Source organism: Lissotriton vulgaris, chromosome 12 (genome assembly GCF_964263255.1).
Source record: "Lissotriton vulgaris chromosome 12, aLisVul1.2, whole genome shotgun sequence".
Taxonomy (NCBI): domain Eukaryota; kingdom Metazoa; phylum Chordata; class Amphibia; order Caudata; family Salamandridae; genus Lissotriton; species Lissotriton vulgaris.
In genome coordinates this window covers 593,152,903-593,173,704 of record NC_141700.1, presented here as the reverse complement: position 1 = coordinate 593,173,704, position 20,802 = coordinate 593,152,903, and the positions used below count along the sequence as shown (strand labels likewise).

The following is a 20,802-nucleotide window of genomic DNA, read 5'->3' as shown; positions in this document are numbered from 1 at the left end:
GCGTAGATCAGTATAGCTTTAAAGCTTCTTTAGAATTAGGCCAAACTGTTCATTGCTCTGCAGGACTCCGAGCTCAACAGTGTAAAACAATATTTTCCCTGTATTATACACCTGCAAACAATGCACAATTGGGGGGGGGCAGATGGGAACCAGGTGCCCTTGGAGTGACAGCATGGATGCTGCAATAATACATATGTTTGCGTCATTTCCTCACCTGCAAACTTTGAGGAATGCGATCAAACTATTTTGGGATAAAACACTGGAAATTAAAGTTTTTCTTACTCCATCTATAATTCTGCTAGGGATAAAGGAAAGGCAAGACCCATTTTCAAACTTTCATTTTTTGGCTATGTCAGTATTGCGTCTATGTATTGCCACAGCATGGCTGGATAAAGCAGCCCCAACGTTTCAGCAATGGCTTGCCAGGTTATTGTCTACTAATAATCTTGAGAAGGGGATTCATGAGAGAAGGGGAGAAAACGGGGAGATTGCTCAGCAAACGTATTTGGGGGCCCAATAATAGCTGGAAGGAAATCAGCAGTACTGACAGTCTTAACGGATAGCTTTGGTTTTTCTTTCGTTCTCTCTTTCTTTGAACAAGGTATTTGAATAAGGATGGTTAATGATGCATTTGCAATGGGTTTTTTTCGTAGATGCTCTTTTCTGGTTTTCGTTTTTCTCCATTGGACATTGTATTGTGAAGTTTGCTTTTGTCTCAGTTAATATCTGTACATTTTTGGATAAGTTGCTGTGATAAATAAAAATAAAAATAAAATATTCTAGCCCTGCAATTCTGTGTGGCCATTTTAACTGTGGTCTTTGTCCTGTTTCACATTCAATGCAGGATAATAGAAAGTGAAAAGCATGTCCTTGCTGTCCTTGCAAAACAGAATCCCTTGCACATTTTCTGTTCGGCTGTAAAACCTATAAGAGGGCAAGACAGAGATGGCTTAGACCAGTTTGCAGGGAGCTTGGGACTAGAGACTTTCGGGTTGCTCTCAGTATTATTACAACCAATACGTTCGAACTTTTCATTGTTTGTGGTGTGGCTAAGTACCTATCAAGTGCCTGGCTCACTCGCACAAGGATACGTAATTTTACCAGTATTTAGTTCAAATGGATACGATCGCCAACTAATAACGTATTTTTTAATTTTGTGATATTCAATATTGTCATGTATCTTTGGGTTGTTTTAATTGTATATATAAATTTTTAAACAATTTTAATGAAATGTTTTTTTAATGCCAATGTTTTTTCTATGATCAATGTACTTTTATGATATGACAATATCGAATAAAGTATCAATCAACAAGAAAAGCGTGTGTACTTGTCAAACTACCTTTCAGGTAATGTTCTCCACAATCTGAAAGGCATTAGGTGTTTGGAGTAAGGTTAGTGTTGCATCATGACCTCTTTTTTGGGTGGTTATCGTAATTTTTTAAAAAAAATTTGGGGGAACCAACTGCTGGTAATATTGAACTTTAACAGTGGAACACTGCTGCGGCACCCGGTTTATGCACTCTGACCCGAAGACACGACTGCCTTGAGGCAGAAGGGTTCTGCCATATTGAAACAAGGGCTCTTGGAAAAGTTTCCAGTAAGGCAAAGAGGTAGTAGTGCAACAGGAGATGGGGGACTGCAAGAAATACAATATGATTTGGGTTTCAGAATGTCATCAATCACTAGCCAATTCACAGGGTAAATCGGGCACCTTAACCACTAGCTCCTGAGAAAAGTCCTGGACCCAAGAAGTCTCCATGTATATAAGAAGGCCCTGCTGGAAGTAGATTCCTGTCTCCTGCTGGGTGAAGGCCAAGTATGCTTGACCTGACACTTGCTGACAGCCAGGGACTTTAATTGTTTTCCAAAGGTCTATTGGTTTGCTTCATGCGTGCTTGGTTCAGGGACACAAAATGGAGAAGCACTTCTTACTCCAAAAGGGCCAAGCTCATCACAGAGGACTGGTCCCTGAAGAAGACCAGACTGTAGAGAAGAGATAGTGACTAGACACCTGCTCCGAGGAGCTGGGTCCTATAGAAATTACTCAAAGGATATATGCCAACAGTGGGAGAAAAGTGGGACTTTATAATTATTCTATCTCTTCAAATTAATAACTCAGTTTCTGACAAATATGATTTTGCATACAAAAACTGTTGAAAAGGTAAAATCCATCCTTTTCAGGCAAAAAGGCTAGAACAGCAACTACCAAATCGGACATCATTAAATATTTAGGGGCCGCTCTAGATAGAATCAACAAAACACTGTGGATTTTTTGTCTCTTATTGTGGTTTCATCAGTGTGACACCCCAAGTACTACTTGTATGCACAGGCATGGACTGCATGCACACTGTGGTTAAGCAGGCCAGTGCTGGCCTGAGACTAATTATGTTCCTTTTAGGAGAGGACGCAGCTTGGCAGTTCAGGCTGGACTGTCCTATATCAAAGCCAGTTTGCATATATCTAGAGTCTCTGTGACATGGCCTTGTAGGATAAAGAATGATGGGCTAGAATACAGCCCCAGGTGATTGCCAGGGGCTGAAACTATTTGCAGGCATTCCAACCATAGTTTTTATGTTTTCCTAATATTCACAAGTGCCAGAACAGGAAACAATGCAGTGAGAGCCCTCAGTCCTTATAGGAGCTTCCCTTCTAAGTTTTTCCTTGGATTGCTGTGAGTCCCTTTGCAGACAAATTTAAAACCAAGGCAGTCCAGCTAACATCAAGCACTTACGACAAGTCAAGTCAAAAGAGGGGGATGGAAACTAATGTAATATGTAAATAACTATGGGGAATCACACCTTTCCTTCTTAACTTCTTAACACATTTAGAAATATTATGAACAACATCCTTATCAGTAGATTGAGTGATATGTGTAGAATGTATACCCAATATTTGTGTTAAAGTGTGAGGCACACTATTTAGTACATAAGCTGGCTCCAAATATTGATAAACAAGTTACTCAGTGGCAGCATGGATTAATCCCAGATCATAAACTGTATTAGATTTGTAAAGATGAATTTAAAACTATCAATTGAACTAGATGTTAAAATATATTTGAGAGAGTATCATAGAGATTGCCATAGGAACTTGTAATCAAGCATATGAAAAGCCTTGACTGCTACCCTTTTGGCTTTGTCAAATCTTGCTTTGTTTAAACATGGTGTTTGCAACCCCTTTGTAGGAAGGTGGAGTATAATGTAGTGATGCTGGTTAGACTTCATCATGCAATACTATCAAAAGCCCCAATTATGGTCCTTGGATTCAAACCCATAAATCTGCACCTCAGTCCTGGTGGAGTGGAAAAGATCATTTAGGCTTTACTAGAGGACCATGTGTTAAGCATTTCAGATGACCAACATGGACGATAAGAAATATAAATCTGTTACCAATTTGTAATTTAGATACCAAAACAAGCAAAATAGCAAACCTTTAACTAGAGTTATGGATTTTCGAGGAAATCATAAGTCACAGCAATTTAAAACTGCTGAACCTTTGCATTTCAGTCAATGTGAAAAAGCGATATGGATTATCCCTCACTTGCAGGACAAGTTGAAAGGAATCCACTGGGGGCAAAGGTGATGGGGGTCCCATGACCAGGCTACGATAGTCAGTTTCATTATACCTGGCCCATGAAGCCCGGGTGTAGAGTTGTCCTGCTGCCCCTAGTGCTGAACATGAGCCACTAGAGAAATGCCTTTACTGCTTACACAGTGCTGCTGGGAACAAGATGCAAAAACATACACCGGGGTTGTTGCTGATGGTGGTCGAAGGTCGGCTGGAGTGTTGAGGGCAGCGGTTGGTTACCGGACTGGCGATTACCAAGCCTTGGCAGTGGTACACTTAGGAAAAAGGTACTTCGACATACGATTGTCCCGGTAAACATCGTAGCTGCCTGTAACTTCGTGGAAGTTAGGATAACAGTTCCCAAAATGCACTAGACCATTTGGATTTGTAAGTGGCCAATGGACTACTAGCCCCAATGGCTCATCCCCCTTTAGGTGACCACGTTTGGGGGTGTAGGCCACCTTTTCTACCCGGAACCCACTATTTCTACCATTTTTAAAAATGGCAGAAGTCTTCTTTAGCTGGGGAGGGATGTTTACTCCTTTGATTGTCTGCTGTGATTCAAATCAGAGGTGGTGCAGCCTTTGAAGCTCATCACCTTGATGTGCCACTTGCCTAGCCTTCCTGAGAGGGAGGAGGTGGGATTACCTTCCTGCCCAGGCCTTTGTTCTTGACTCCTGGGAGAGTCCACGCTGCCAGGAAGGAGTTCAGAATCCTGTCTTGGTGGCAGCAAGTGCAGGCTTCCAGCCAGAGCAAAGAAAAGCTGGGGCAACCAGGTGGACAACTTCTAAGGTAGATACTTAGTGTTTGCCACATGGCCGTCGACATGATATTTATGGCAGGGGTGAGAAGGCACATTGTTCGATACCAAACTCATCATATTTAGGTAGTACCATAATGGAGCTAGCAACCCCATGTCTGCCCTGGTGAAAGCCCAGCGTTATCCTATGGACCGCCTATCACTTATAGTGGACTTTAATGGAAAAGCCAGTACAGAGACATTTAAGTTTGCACTTTCAAGCCCACACCTTTAATATAAGGTACCCCGCCTCCTGGGCTCAGAGGACTTTCTTAGGTGTGACTGACATATATTAAAAGCAGTGTATTTCATTTGCCACACATGGTGAGGGCAAAGTCAAATGGAGCATTTTACATTGTTCCTCTAGTTTGCAATAACAGTCCTTCTGTCAGTAGTTTACTTGGGTCACCTGGGTTGCCACAAACAGTGCTGCAAGCCCTGGGGACCTCTTTACCACCCATGCCCTGGGTAGCACAGATATCATATGCTAGGGACTTATAAATGGGTACAGTCCTTGGCAATTGGGATTGTCAATGTACACATAACATTTTTAGGGAGAGAGCACTGGCACTGGGGGCTGAGCACATGGCTCCAGTGCATTTTCAGAGTCATAAACATCAGCATTGGAGGAAAAAGTGGGGGCTGACCAAACACGATTTAGAAAAGGGGGTGGTGATGAACAGAGTGTCTGAGTTAAACAGACCACTCTTACCCAGTCCAAAGATCAGGGCTTGATCCATCACCGTTATTTATCTCACTGCCCCAACCCAGCTCAGAACCTGGCTATATGCAAATCAGTCTGTCCCTGGCCCAGTGCATCATGGGAACAGGGCAGACTAAACTACCAAGCCAATTCTTCACCAGAAAGGAGACAAGCTACCGGGGACCGGTTTCTGGCATTTCAGCCTTCTTCGGCCCGGCTTGCTTGAATCCTGATGGAGCAGTGAGAAAGGGACTCATGTCTGAGTATACCCTGCCACACCTATAGTGGCCAATCATGCACTGGGACAGGAACAGACTAATTTGCATACAGCCAGGTTCTGAAACTGGGATGGTGCAGTGAGCTAAAAAACGGTGTTGGATCTAGCCCTGATCTCTTGACTGGGTGAGAGCTTTCTGCTTAATTCAGAGACTCTGTCCCTCACCACCCCTTGTTGTAAATATTTTTGTCCACCCTAAGCGTGGAAGGGTATTCTCAGATGTGAGACCCTTGCTCATTGCACCATCAGGATTCAAGCAAACCGGGCCAAAGACGGCTGTAATGCCAGAAACCGGTCCCCGGGAGCTTGTTTCCTTCCCAGTGTAAGAATTGGCTTTTGTAGTTTGGTTTGCCCTGTTCCCATCATGCACTGGGACAGGAACAGACTAATTTGCATACAGCCAGGTTCTGAAACTGGGATGGTGCAGTGAGCTAAAAAACGGTGTTGGATCTAGCCCTGATCTCTTGACTGGGTGAGAGCTTTCTGCTTAATTCAGAGACTCTGTCCCTCACCACCCCTTGTTGTAAATATTTTTGTCCACCCTAAGCGTGGAAGGGTATTCTCAGATGTGAGACCCTTGCTCATTGCACCATCAGGATTCAAGCAAACCGGGCCGAAGACGGCTGTAATGCCAGAAACCGGTCCCCGGGAGCTTGTTTCCTTCCCAGTGTAAGAATTGGCTTTTGTAGTTTGGTTTGCCCTGTTCCCATCATGCACTGGGACAGGAACAGACTAATTTGCATACAGCCAGGTTCTGAAACTGGGATGGTGCAGTGAGCTAAAAAACGGTGTTGGATCTAGCCCTGATCTCTTGACTGGGTGAGAGCTTTCTGCTTAATTCAGAGACTCTGTCCCTCACCACCCCTTGTTGTAAATATTTTTGTCCACCCTAAGCGTGGAAGGGTATTCTCAGATGTGAGACCCTTGCTCATTGCACCATCAGGATTCAAGCAAACCGGGCCGAAGACGGCTGTAATGCCAGAAACCGGTCCCCGGGAGCTTGTTTCCTTCCCAGTGTAAGAATTGGCTTTTGTAGTTTGGTTTGCCCTGTTCCCATCATGCACTGGGACAGGAACAGACTAATTTGCATACAGCCAGGTTCTGAAACTGGGATGGTGCAGTGAGCTAAAAAACGGTGTTGGATCTAGCCCTGATCTCTTGACTGGGTGAGAGCTTTCTGCTTAATTCAGAGACTCTGTCCCTCACCACCCCTTGTTGTAAATATTTTTGTCCACCCTAAGCGTGGAAGGGTATTCTCAGATGTGAGACCCTTGCTCATTGCACCATCAGGATTCAAGCAAACCGGGCCGAAGACGGCTGTAATGCCAGAAACCGGTCCCCGGGAGCTTGTTTCCTTCCCAGTGTAAGAATTGGCTTTTGTAGTTTGGTTTGCCCTGTTCCCATCATGCACTGGGACAGGAACAGACTAATTTGCATACAGCCAGGTTCTGAAACTGGGATGGTGCAGTGAGCTAAAAAACGGTGTTGGATCTAGCCCTGATCTCTTGACTGGGTGAGAGCTTTCTGCTTAATTCAGAGACTCTGTCCCTCACCACCCCTTGTTGTAAATATTTTTGTCCACCCTAAGCGTGGAAGGGTATTCTCAGATGTGAGACCCTTGCTCATTGCACCATCAGGATTCAAGCAAACCGGGCCGAAGACGGCTGTAATGCCAGAAACCGGTCCCCGGGAGCTTGTTTCCTTCCCAGTGTAAGAATTGGCTTTTGTAGTTTGGTTTGCCCTGTTCCCATCATGCACTGGGACAGGAACAGACTAATTTGCATACAGCCAGGTTCTGAAACTGGGATGGTGCAGTGAGCTAAAAAACGGTGTTGGATCTAGCCCTGATCTCTTGACTGGGTGAGAGCTTTCTGCTTAATTCAGAGACTCTGTCCCTCACCACCCCTTGTTGTAAATATTTTTGTCCACCCTAAGCGTGGAAGGGTATTCTCAGATGTGAGACCCTTGCTCATTGCACCATCAGGATTCAAGCAAACCGGGCCGAAGACGGCTGTAATGCCAGAAACCGGTCCCCGGGAGCTTGTTTCCTTCCCAGTGTAAGAATTGGCTTTTGTAGTTTGGTTTGCCCTGTTCCCATCATGCACTGGGACAGGAACAGACTAATTTGCATACAGCCAGGTTCTGAAACTGGGATGGTGCAGTGAGCTAAAAAACGGTGTTGGATCTAGCCCTGATCTCTTGACTGGGTGAGAGCTTTCTGCTTAATTCAGAGACTCTGTCCCTCACCACCCCTTGTTGTAAATATTTTTGTCCACCCTAAGCGTGGAAGGGTATTCTCAGATGTGAGACCCTTGCTCATTGCACCATCAGGATTCAAGCAAACCGGGCCGAAGACGGCTGTAATGCCAGAAACCGGTCCCCGGGAGCTTGTTTCCTTCCCAGTGTAAGAATTGGCTTTTGTAGTTTGGTTTGCCCTGTTCCCATCATGCACTGGGACAGGAACAGACTAATTTGCATACAGCCAGGTTCTGAAACTGGGATGGTGCAGTGAGCTAAAAAACGGTGTTGGATCTAGCCCTGATCTCTTGACTGGGTGAGAGCTTTCTGCTTAATTCAGAGACTCTGTCCCTCACCACCCCTTGTTGTAAATATTTTTGTCCACCCTAAGCGTGGAAGGGTATTCTCAGATGTGAGACCCTTGCTCATTGCACCATCAGGATTCAAGCAAACCGGGCCGAAGACGGCTGTAATGCCAGAAACCGGTCCCCGGGAGCTTGTTTCCTTCCCAGTGTAAGAATTGGCTTTTGTAGTTTGGTTTGCCCTGTTCCCATCATGCACTGGGACAGGAACAGACTAATTTGCATACAGCCAGGTTCTGAAACTGGGATGGTGCAGTGAGCTAAAAAACGGTGTTGGATCTAGCCCTGATCTCTTGACTGGGTGAGAGCTTTCTGCTTAATTCAGAGACTCTGTCCCTCACCACCCCTTGTTGTAAATATTTTTGTCCACCCTAAGCGTGGAAGGGTATTCTCAGATGTGAGACACTTGCTCATTGCACCATCAGGATTCAAGCAAACCGGGCCGAAGACGGCTGTAATGCCAGAAACCGGTCCCCGGGAGCTTGTTTCCTTCCCAGTGTAAGAATTGGCTTTTGTAGTTTGGTTTGCCCTGTTCCCATCATGCACTGGGACAGGAACAGACTAATTTGCATACAGCCAGGTTCTGAAACTGGGATGGTGCAGTGAGCTAAAAAACGGTGTTGGATCTAGCCCTGATCTCTTGACTGGGTGAGAGCTTTCTGCTTAATTCAGAGACTCTGTCCCTCACCACCCCTTGTTGTAAATATTTTTGTCCACCCTAAGCGTGGAAGGGTATTCTCAGATGTGAGACCCTTGCTCATTGCACCATCAGGAATCAAGCAAACCGGGCCGAAGACGGCTGTAATGCCAGAAACCGGTCCCCGGGAGCTTGTTTCCTTCCCAGTGTAAGAATTGGCTTTTGTAGTTTGGTTTGCCCTGTTCCCATCATGCACTGGGACAGGAACAGACTAATTTGCATACAGCCAGGTTCTGAAACTGGGATGGTGCAGTGAGCTAAAAAACGGTGTTGGATCTAGCCCTGATCTCTTGACTGGGTGAGAGCTTTCTGCTTAATTCAGAGACTCTGTCCCTCACCACCCCTTGTTGTAAATATTTTTGTCCACCCTAAGCGTGGAAGGGTATTCTCAGATGTGAGACCCTTGCTCATTGCACCATCAGGATTCAAGCAAACCGGGCCGAAGACGGCTGTAATGCCAGAAACCGGTCCCCGGGAGCTTGTTTCCTTCCCAGTGTAAGAATTGGCTTTTGTAGTTTGGTTTGCCCTGTTCCCATCATGCACTGGGACAGGAACAGACTAATTTGCATACAGCCAGGTTCTGAAACTGGGATGGTGCAGTGAGCTAAAAAACGGTGTTGGATCTAGCCCTGATCTCTTGACTGGGTGAGAGCTTTCTGCTTAATTCAGAGACTCTGTCCCTCACCACCCCTTGTTGTAAATATTTTTGTCCACCCTAAGCGTGGAAGGGTATTCTCAGATGTGAGACCCTTGCTCATTGCACCATCAGGATTCAAGCAAACCGGGCCGAAGACGGCTGTAATGCCAGAAACCGGTCCCCGGGAGCTTGTTTCCTCCCCAGTGTAAGAATTGGCTTTTGTAGTTTGGTTTGCCCTGTTCCCATCATGCACTGGGACAGGAACAGACTAATTTGCATACAGCCAGGTTCTGAAACTGGGATGGTGCAGTGAGCTAAAAAACGGTGTTGGATCTAGCCCTGATCTCTTGACTGGGTGAGAGCTTTCTGCTTAATTCAGAGACTCTGTCCCTCACCACCCCTTGTTGTAAATATTTTTGTCCACCCTAAGCGTGGAAGGGTATTCTCAGATGTGAGACCCTTGCTCATTGCACCATCAGGATTCAAGCAAACCGGGCCGAAGACGGCTGTAATGCCAGAAACCGGTCCCCGGGAGCTTGTTTCCTTCCCAGTGTAAGAATTGGCTTTTGTAGTTTGGTTTGCCCTGTTCCCATCATGCACTGGGACAGGAACAGACTAATTTGCATACAGCCAGGTTCTGAAACTGGGATGGTGCAGTGAGCTAAAAAACGGTGTTGGATCTAGCCCTGATCTCTTGACTGGGTGAGAGCTTTCTGCTTAATTCAGAGACTCTGTCCCTCACCACCCCTTGTTGTAAATAGACCAAACACAAAGGGCACTTTCATACAACCTTAATGTTAGGGAAGCTGCAGGGAAGCTGGTGAAGCGCACAATGCCCTAACAGTCCCTGGAACTGAAGGGAACAACGTTGTGTAGATGTGCTCCTTGTGAAACAGAAGAATGTGTCACTTACAGGGAAGTTTGCTGATGGCTGAAGTGGACTGACCCACTTCTACATTCTGTATTCTCTAGTGGGTGGAAGAACATCTAAATGACAACAGTACAGCAATGGACAAGGGGCTGGTTGAAAGCCCTTGTGAGTAAGCATAGTAAAATTAAAAGGTCTTGGGTCATAACTAAAAATGGCTACTTAGATAGTTGAAAGTTCTTTACCAAATCACCATAGCTAAAAATAACGTTTTTCAGCCATTTTTTATTTATTTATTTATCTTGAGTTTTATATAGCGCTGGCTAGACCCGGAGGTATCAGAGCGCTTTACATAAGGAACAACATAGCAACATAGCGAGTTACAAGGTATAATAATTAAAAAAATTGTTGCACATAAATTACACAGTAAAATGGAAAATCATAAGAGGCAGAGAAGGAAAAGGGGGACAAGAATAGAAGTCAGAGAATAGGTGAGAGCAGAGAAGGGAACATGAGGAGGGAGGGAGTAAAGGCAGTTCAGCGAAAAATAGAAAAGCATTCAAGGGTCGTCAGGGGAAGTCAGGAGGGAAGAAGGGATGGGCAAAGGTCAGACAAGATGGCGGGTCTGGATAAGGAAATCGACAATGACCATCTAAAAAATGGCGGGATGCACAAAAGCCATAGAAATCATAAATCCAGAAGTAAAAAACCCAGAGAGCATGATTACATAGAGCACAGTCGTAGGGGGATGCAGCCACAAAACCCAAGGTGACCGGAAGGCTGTAAGATGCATGCCCATGCTCTGGACCACGGGGGCATCGGTGTAGACGATCAGCAGACGAAGGTCCGGGGAAGCCAGCTGAAAGTTAGGGAGGCAGCAGCGAAGTCCAGGGGGGAGGGGGCGCACCTCTCAGGCTCAGGATGGTATCGAAAAGTCCAGGAGCGTCCGACCGCAGCGCTGAGTAGGTGTACTGCCACTGTACCCACGTGTCCCTGATGTCCCATCGGAGGCGAAGCTGGATGGCGGGCAGAAAGGGAAGACACTGCGGTCACACTCAGGAAAGGCCGAGGGATGACCAGGAGGGGTGAGCCTTGTCCCCGCTCTTCACCAGCCATCCAGGGAGCTCCGCGAGGGGTAATCACCATCGAGACTGGCTCCTTCATCAGCTAAACCATCTTCGATTTACCAGAGTACAGGGGGGAGGGAGACAAGCAGTGGAGGAATGATGGGACATGTCTGCTGTCCGGCTGGGTAGGTGACAGCCGTGGCAGTGTGCCGGACCAGTCTCAGCTTTAGCTTGCGATGCAGCTCAACCGGGCAATGGCCATGTTGCTCGCCTCCGCCGGGTTCGAGTAAAGATCCTGAAATCATCTGACTTCCAGAGATGAAAGACAAAGGAGAAATGGAGACCGCTGCAGATGAGCGAACACCAGGTGAGTTGGAGGGACCAAGAGGGGTGGAAAATATGGGGATTTGAGCCAAAAAGGCTATCCCTGGCTGGGAGCTCCCGACCGGAGCTCCTCACCTGTCGGCCATTTTCTAATTTTGTTTTGTGTTGTTTATTTTACTCTTTGGTGTCTTTTTTAGAAATGCAAGCCAGTGTTTAGTTATTTAGCAAGAGAACTAAGAAGGTATTTGGGTATTTTCAGACGATTGCAAAGTGATATTTTTGGAAGTGTTCTGTTATGTTATGTTATGTTATGTTACCAGATTTGTAGAGTGCATACCTGCGCCAGCAATGGGGTGTCCCAGCGCTAATCCCAGGACCAACAGTGAACAGTAGACTGCAGAATTGGGCAAGGAACTTAATTAGGAAAAAGATAGGTTTATATTGCCTTTCGAAAGGACGCATGATCTTGGATGCTTCTGATGCTGGCAGAGTCTTGGAGCGAGGGCACAAAAGGAACGCCCTCCAGCAAGTGCTTTTCTGACAAGAGGAACACAGGCTAGGTGTTGGTCAGAGGAGCGCAGCTGGCCTTCGGTATGTAGCGGGTGAGGAGACTGGCTAGGATACCGGGGTTTGAGCATTCAGAATTCTGTGAGAGATGCACAGGACTTTGAAACAGATTCTCTTCTCCACCGGGAGTCAGTGAAGCCCATGCAGGAAACTGGAGATAGAACAAGATTTGGGAAGGCCAAAGAGCATCTGAGTGGTGGCGTTTTGTGCCCTTTGAAGGCAATGTATCCCTGCATTGTTCTCACCCAGATGTTGGGAGCTGGAATAGTCCAGTCTCGAAAGTATGGTGGATTGGAGAGGACCTGGCGGATGTTGGTATCAAAGTATCCAAGAAGTGGTTTTTGTCCACGTAGGAGTGAAATGAAATTACTCATATTTCAAAGTTATGATTTAGTGATAATCCAAGCAGTGGTTTGAGTCCATGTAGGGGTGAAATTAAATCACACATGTTTCAAAGTGTATGATTTAGTGATAAGTCATTCTGAAAACTACAGTTTTTTCCTTAGTTTTGGATGTCACTTTGGCTATTTTGTATGAATTTTGTGAAGGCATCTCAGCTCTTATTGATGAGTATACAATTAAATGAAGTATGGCAGAGAGATGAGGGAAAAACCATTTCACAGTTTAATTGAAGTCCATATCAACTTACAATCACACATTATATATGTTGGCTGTAAGATCGGTAGCTACTGTTGTTCACCAAATTGACAAATGTCTACAATATTTTCTTGGGGAAGATAATCATCAAAAGAGCTAGGAATCAGGTTAACCATGCTCAGCAGACCATTTATTTTTTTGATTATTTGTGCAATACCCATTCATGATTCATGTAAAGTCTGTGGCTTTTTAGACAATTTCTCTAGAAATGTGTGCCCTAAAAACATTTTTCTTCTTTCGTCACAGTAGAATCTTGCATACTTCCACATAGGGGGTTTAAAACTCATCTGCTTCAAACACTACCTCAGTACAATTAGGACAGCCTATTTAGTACCCACCTGTTTCAAAATTCATAAAAGATAATAATGTGAAATCATATTGAAAATATTGTAAAAACAGACTCATTCACCAAGTTGTTGGTTTCTGCTGCATCTACTCCATTATTTGTCAGAAGAGTTTACATGTTTTATGCCCTTTGTATGGCTGACCTGTCCATCGTCCATGACCAGGATGCGGTCACACTCCAGAACAGTGTTTATCCGATGAGCAATGGTTAACACTGTGCATTCCTTGAATACCTCACGGATTGTCAATTGCATCAGGTGGTCTGTTTCTGAATCAATTGATGCTGTGGCTTCATCTAATAGGATGATCTGTAAAAAAGTAGACTGCCATTAAATAACATAGCTCTCAAGTACAGAGCAAGACACAAATTCACTTTATCACAGAAGTGATAAAACTAGGACTAGGCTACATCATTGTTATATTGAGATCCATCACAACTTTTATAATGGTCCGCAGAATAAAAATAAATAAATACATAATGTGCTTCAAGTTATACGATTATTTCCTGTAGAAACAATAAATCCTACCAGAAGATGTCACTTTCAAGCACAAGCTAATTACATTTGATTAGGGGAGACGCAAGTGCCTTATTTGACTTTCTCCGAATCCCGTCTGGGGTTAAATGAGAAAATGAGCCTTCAAACCATGACACTCAGACTTTACAATGAGTGGCTGTAAGCAGGGGCACAAAAGCATGCATCCATAGAACATGGAGCTGGCCCGATAGCAATTGTCTAGATGAAAGGCAGAGGCTTGTGTGGCCAGTATGGTGATTCTAAATGGGTGTAAAGGGAGACCCATCCAGATAGAGGTATCTTAGTGAAGTAAACTAGGTTGCAATCCTAAGATAGCATGAAGGGTAGAGAAATTGTGACGAAGGGAGGAAGCCAGAATAACTGGCATTCCACCCAGATAACACCACAAAATCTATTGTGATGGAAAATTGATTCTGTAGGATGTGGAGCCTAGGGGTGCAGGAACCAACTTGAACAGGAGGAAAGATGAGGAACAGGGATTGTGGCACCAGGGGCTACCTGGAGAGAGGAGGAGTGGAAGAAGGAAGGATGGGCCAATTCAAATAAAAGCCAGGGCGGAATCAGTCAGGTGGAGATGCAGAATGGGATTAGTACCTATCCTTAGCTGGGTAATCTCTGTGTTTCAGGCAAGTGGGGGGTGGATCAGTAGGAAGAGGGGTGCAGAATAGGAACAGTACCAATCCTTACCTGGGGGCAAAAGGTTTCATCTGAGTCTAAACAATTCATCAAACTGATAATCTGGAATATCAATGGGCTAGCCTTAGTCCTACAAAATCAAGACGCCCACGAGTTTTTAACCAGAGACGATCTCTGTTTACAGGAAACATGGGAAACAAAGCCATCTACAATGCCTGATTTTTATGCAGTTCATAATGCAGTGAATAGAAAAAACATCTATGGAAAGAGTGCGGTGGTCTTGATCTTTACAAAGCTCAACTTACAATTCAAAATAAAGGAGCTACAAACTGGCTGTAGTAACATGCAGGCAATTGAACTCTTCGTCCTTATGCTAAGAGGCCTTCATATCGCTATAATACTTTTAAATACATATGTAAATCCATGTAATGAATGCAGGCAGAAGCCTGTCAACAGTTTCTGAGAGCATGTTTGCAGGAAAGTAGGATCTGCTTTTATGGTTACTCCCTCTTTTTACTTGATGTTAGTATGTTTTTGACCTAGTCTGACTGGGATCCTGCTAGTCAGGACCCCAGTCACTGTGCTTTCTCCCTAAATTGTACATCCACAATTGGCTACTGGTGTAATGGTGTACCCTTGTAAGTCCCCAGTATATGGTACTAAGGTACCTAGGGCGTAGGTACTCCAGGGGTCTCCTATGGGCCCCCCATGGGAGTCCACTTAAATTGTGACTACAGGCCTGCCCTTGCACCCTGTGAGTTGGTACAAGCACCCCTCATAAGAGGTATAATTGTCCTTATATCTGAGGTCACAACCCTTAAAACCTGTAAGTTATCCATATGGCAGGCTTTTCAGTCCTTAGGTAAGGGTGCTCGGTTATAAGTGTGAGTGTCTCGCTGCATAAGCAGGATACCCCTACAAACCCCAGATCGATCACCAGGTTTCTGTAAGTGCAGTCAGCCATTTTAATATGTAATATCTTCATAAAGAGGACACCAGTCATTATGATATGTCTACCTATATAGTGACTGCATTGAACCAGGTCATGTTTGGTATCAAACATGTTGGAATCATACCCCAACAGTGATTCGAGTGTTGGAAGTATGATCGTATGTACTGGGATGTTCCCTTGGGGACCCCCCTGTATTACCAGTGCCAGCCTGTCAGGGTGTTACAGCAAGCTAGTGCTACTGCTGACCACAGACACGATTCTGTCCTCCTGATGCTGAGCTAACCTCAAGCAGAGGAAGGTAGAATAAAAGGTTTCCTGTCGCAGGGAGGTATGACCACCTCCCAGAGAGGACCTAATGTATTTGGCGGGAATGGGGGCACATTCTCAGTGTCACAGACTCCTTTAAAGGGCACAGTTGGTGCCCTCCTTGCATACTCCAGTTTTAGCTAGTGCAGGGAGCCTTTGGCTCCTGCTCTGGTGCAAAACTGGATTAAGGACATGGGAGTACCCTCCCCTCTGTCCAGCCCCTTCTGTGGGAGAGACCCAAGACTTGTTCCAACCCTAGCCTTAGGATACTTAAGGACTTACCTGTGGGTAGGTCCTCAGATTTGTCATGGGACAAGACTCAAGCCTGAAACCAAAGCCCTCTTCGACTGTCTGGACACGTGGACTTCGCTGGACTTCACCTGGAACATAGACTGCATCAAAAAAGATTGCTGCTGCTCCTGGTTTGGGTGTTCTGCAAGTCTTCTTCATTGTCTGTGCCTGTGCTAATTTCAGGATCTTCACAAGACCTGTGGGCAACAAGGACACTCGAAGCAATTTCCTGTGGAGCGAAGGAGTTACTCCCTTGTATCTACAGGCACCACAATGATGCTGACCGATCTGCTACTCCTGACTTCCCACGGACCGAACCGCTGTGCACTGCGTTGACTTGCCATTGCCAAAGTTTTTTGGCTCTGCACTCCAGAGACATTCAGGCTACAAGAAACTCTAGCCTTCACAATCTCTTTCTGCGAAGTACAGCAGCCTCACCATATCCTATGCACTGTATTTTTTTTAAGAAGAAGAAACTTTATTGTATAGTTAATTAAAACCATTACAAAAATACAGATATGATAATATACTAAAAACACACTGATGTGAGAGTAATAGAATTTAAAATTGGTAGTAAAAACAAATGTCTTTCTGGGGTAAAACAATGTCCATGGTCAAGATTTTGCCAATGATCTTTGCTTTTTCTCAAAATGTTCGATAAATTTGATTGATCTGCAAATGAATTGGGGGTCTGTGGTACATAATGTTTGTATAATCGCAGACCTACAGGTACGTGTTCCAAACTGCTTGAACTTGGCTTTCAACCAATTCGGACGTTCCTGTATGAGAGCCGGGCAGATGCAAGTCAGGTGGGTAAAGGCTTGCCTTGCTGCACCGCATAGCCCGCACCCTTCACTTTCTTGGGACTTCCACTTAGGACGCTCAACGTTGGTTGGCAAACTACCCAGCCTTATATTAAGATATTTATGTTTGATATAAGGTGAAAAGGTCAGGTCCAGGTAGTGCGCCGGCGCTAGTTTTTTGTATGATTGGATGCACTGTGGGTCTTCCTTCTTGGAGAGCTGCTCAAGGTCCTCTTGTGACTCCTGTGCCTTTGTCCTGTGGGTCCTCCTGAGTGGGCTCCTCTACTTGCTCAGGGCCTGCTATGATTCTCTTGCTTCTGGTGAGTTTCTTAAACATAGTTGGTCCCAACTTTGCTTCTTCTTCTTTCTCCATGCCAGTTTTGGCTACCAATATGTAAAACAAGGGAATGGGCCTGAACCTGTTTAATTTCAAAAAGGTGTCTTTTAATTCACGCTTGGACAAACGGTTGGTTTTCGCTTGAGCCAGTACTTTATTCATACCTTTTCTTTGAATTTCTTCCGATTTTTAGTGTACCCTCAAAGTAAAAAAGAGACAAAGCAGTGTACATACAAAAAGTCCACGTGTAGTGTTAAATCACAGAACGTTAAACAACAATGTATATTAAATATACAGTGTGAAAAAACATAAATGAAGAAAAAGCATTACTAAACAAACAAACATCCAATATAATAATGATTTTTTGCTACCTTTGGTGGCAACGTCTAAATATCGATTTAGAACTTTCTCAAGATGTTTTATACATCAGGGTTTCAAATTCAAATTCAAATTCAAAGACTGCTTTATTCAATTTTGATTATAAAAACCATAAAAGCACAATGGAAAAAGTTAAAAAAAACATTGTCATGGTTCATAAAAATACAATAAAAGATAAAAATAAGAAAACATTAAAAGAAAATTACAATGACTAGGAAGATTATTTTAGATCAGCACATTGAGGTCCTGTATCTAATTACAATTTTTAAAAACGACGTCACAGAATGCACAGTCAGTTCATCTTCCAGCATTTGTAATCTCAAAAGAGCTATTCTACATTGTCTCAATCCCCATTTTCGTATCATAGGAATTAGAAATCTTTTCCTCTGCAAGGTATAGAATTTACAAAAAAGAATGCAATGTAGCATGGATTGAACAGAAATATCATCACAGGGACATAATATCAATTTTTAGACCAGTAATTTACTTCTGGGAATGTAACCAGTCTAAAAAAGGTCCCCCCCTCAAAATCGTGTGAGTAGCATACGAGAATAACAGCTTTGTATCTGAATCAAGTATGTCTGAATCCCCTGTCCTTGGAGAATCAAATGATTCTCCATGACTGAGGTCTTACATTTCTCTTCCAGCCAACGATTACTCTCTAAAAAGAGTAAACAAATTTCTTTCAATTTCTTCTTTGAAAAGGTCTCTAAGCTGCTCGGGGAATCAAAATATTCCGGATGTCCAATGTCATTGGATAGTTTCTTTACATACATAATCCAGGGGACTCTTGAGACCCCCTGGAGGTAAAGACAGTCCATAATTATATCTTTATTTATGCCTGTCTCATCGGTAGACCATACCTTGTGCCATAAAAGAAGAGGATTAACTTTGATAAGGTCTGAAATATAATGTAGACCAAGGGGCCAGATGTAGGTAACCAAATACCGGTCGGTAAAGGCCGAAAATACCGAATTTCGGCTTTTACCGACCTGTATTTGGCTTTTGAGATGTAGGGGACACAAAAATATCTGAATCTGTAAATTTACTGATTCGATAAATTTACCGAATCGGAAACCTCACCGAATCGGTAAATTTACCGAATCGGTAAATTCACAGAATCAGTAAAGTTTCCGAATCGGTAAATTTACCGAATCGGTAAATTTACTGATTCGGAAATGAAGAAATGGTAAAAATGACTATTTAGATGTAGGTAACCTCTTAAACACCGAATTTGCATGAAATTCGGTATTTAAGAGTCGGTATTTACCATGGATTGAAATCAGGTGGTAAATAGGTGCAGGCTATAAAAAAGGGCCCCAAATGCAACAGTTTCACCAGAATGGCGGCATTCTACGTGATTGCGAGGCGGCTACGGCTACAGGCAGAAGGAGAGAGGGTCTGGAGAAGGGAGGAGCAGGTGTACAGGCAGAGGATCACCCTATTCCAGCTAACTGAGCCAGAGATCCTACAAAGGTACAGGCTAGACCCCCAAACCATCCTGGACCTTATCAGGGACCTCCACCCACTGTTGGACCACCCAACCCCAAGGGCGCACGCCATCCCACCCCATGTGCAGGTGCTGTGCAGCCTAAACCTGCTTGCATCTGAGAGTTACCAGAGCGTTGTTGCTGCGGTAGGTGGGGTGTCCCAGAGCTGCCTTTCCCGTTTCTTTAAGAAATTCCTAGACGCCATGTTGCAGAGAATGCATTACTACATCAGCTTCCGTGCAACGCATGCAGAACTGCTCAGGACCAAAACAGACTTTTATCAGATGGCGCATTTCCCCAACATCATTGGCTGTATTGATGGCACCCACATACCAATATGTCCACCTGCTGCCACAGAGTACATTTATAGGAACAGGAAGTCCACCCACACCATAAATGTACAGGTGATCTGTGATTCCAAGTACATCATCACGGACATAGTAGCCAAATTTCCCGGGATTACCCACAACTCTTACATCTTCCAAAACAGTGGGATCTACGCACGCCTGACAGCGGGGGAATTTGGTGGAGGATACTTGGTAGGTAACACACTGAGTGAAACTCCCTTGATACATATTGCAGATGGATGTGTTTGTGTACATGTGAGTAATGTTTTTTTCTTGTTACAAATAGGGGACAGTGCATATGCCCTCCGGTCCTTCATCCTCACACCCTACCTCAACCCTTCAACACCCAGCGAGAGGAGATACAACAGGGCACACAAATCTACCAGAAACATTGTGGAGCGCACCTTTGGTTTGTGGAAGAGCAGGTTTCGCTGTCTACATAAAAGTGGAGGGGCCCGCCAGTACACACCAGTCACCTGCTGCAAGATGATTGCAGCCTGTGCAATGTTGCACAACCTTGCGGTTAAGAAGTGGATCTCTCTGATTATGAGGACCATGATGATGAGCAAGCAGTGCCTGAACCATACAGAGCTGGAGTTGCGACACCAACTGATGGCAGACACAGACGGGAAGAGATCACATGCAACTTTTTTTAAGTAAATAAAGAGACACAGACAGGTGGAGTATGCACCCAACGTAGTTTATTTGTGTCACTATGTAGGTTTCTACAGCACAAATGTGCAACACAAATTATTTACATTCGATGATGTGAGTCCTAGGTCACTTCCCCATGAACTAAAATACTCATTTGCGTCGACGCTTACCAGTGCCAGTTGTGCTTACGTTGCGTTTGGGCTGTAGCCTCAGCGTGGCGCCTGCTGCTCCTCCTTGTCTCTACAACAAGGGAGCTTGCCATGCTGCTCCTACTTGTGCTCCCTTCACTCTCTGGCACATCCAGAGCAGCAGTTTGTGCTGTTTGTACATTTATCAGCACCTCAAGAGCACTGCTCATCCCGGCCATGCCCCTAGTGACCTCATTACTGTTTTGGGTTAGTCCCTCCTGCATGTTTATGCTTCTCCTGCATAGCAGTGATTTGGCTGTGGCCAGGCGGTTGATGGCTTTAGTTTGTTAATGCACAAGCTACCTTTCCTTGCTCCTTGATGCAAATTCATTGTCTAGTTTGGTGCACAGAAGCTGCACCGATTGTGACATTTCACGCATCCCTGCAGCCATCTCTTTATTGACATCTACTAGTTCCCTGATGCCCTTTCCTATGTCTCCCATGTTGTTGTTCAGGTTCCTCATTTGGCGTTGGCAAGACATGATGGCCTTTCCCTGCATCCTCTGGATTTTTACCATGCTCCGCTCCAGGCCGCGGAACATACTTGGACCCTCCACACGTGCAGCTGCACTGCTTTCTTGGAATCTGCAGCGCCTTGCGCCAGTACTGCCCACCTCTGCACTGGACTGTAGTGTGGCAGAGCTACCATTCACAGGCAAGGTGTGTGTGTGTCTTCCCCCTCCATGTCACCTGCTGAAGACTCCATTTCCAATAGTGGGGCCACAACATGCCTCCTGCTTGGTTGTGATGCAGGTGTTGTCTCATGCAGTGATGCTGGC

At 44.8% G+C, this 20,802-nt stretch overlaps 1 protein-coding gene across 1 annotated transcript in view; it reads right to left on the bottom strand.

Moving 5' to 3' along the window:
- The window catches only part of LOC147677797 (ATP-binding cassette sub-family C member 12-like), a 1,863,878-nt gene that overhangs the window by 74,062 nt on the left and 1,769,014 nt on the right, over positions 1 to 20,802 (bottom strand). Inside the window, exon 30 of the mRNA XM_086945587.1 lies at positions 13,249 to 13,413. Within this exon, the coding sequence (XP_086801713.1) occupies positions 13,249 to 13,413 (165 nt within the window). The remainder of the gene's footprint in view (positions 1 to 13,248; positions 13,414 to 20,802) is intronic.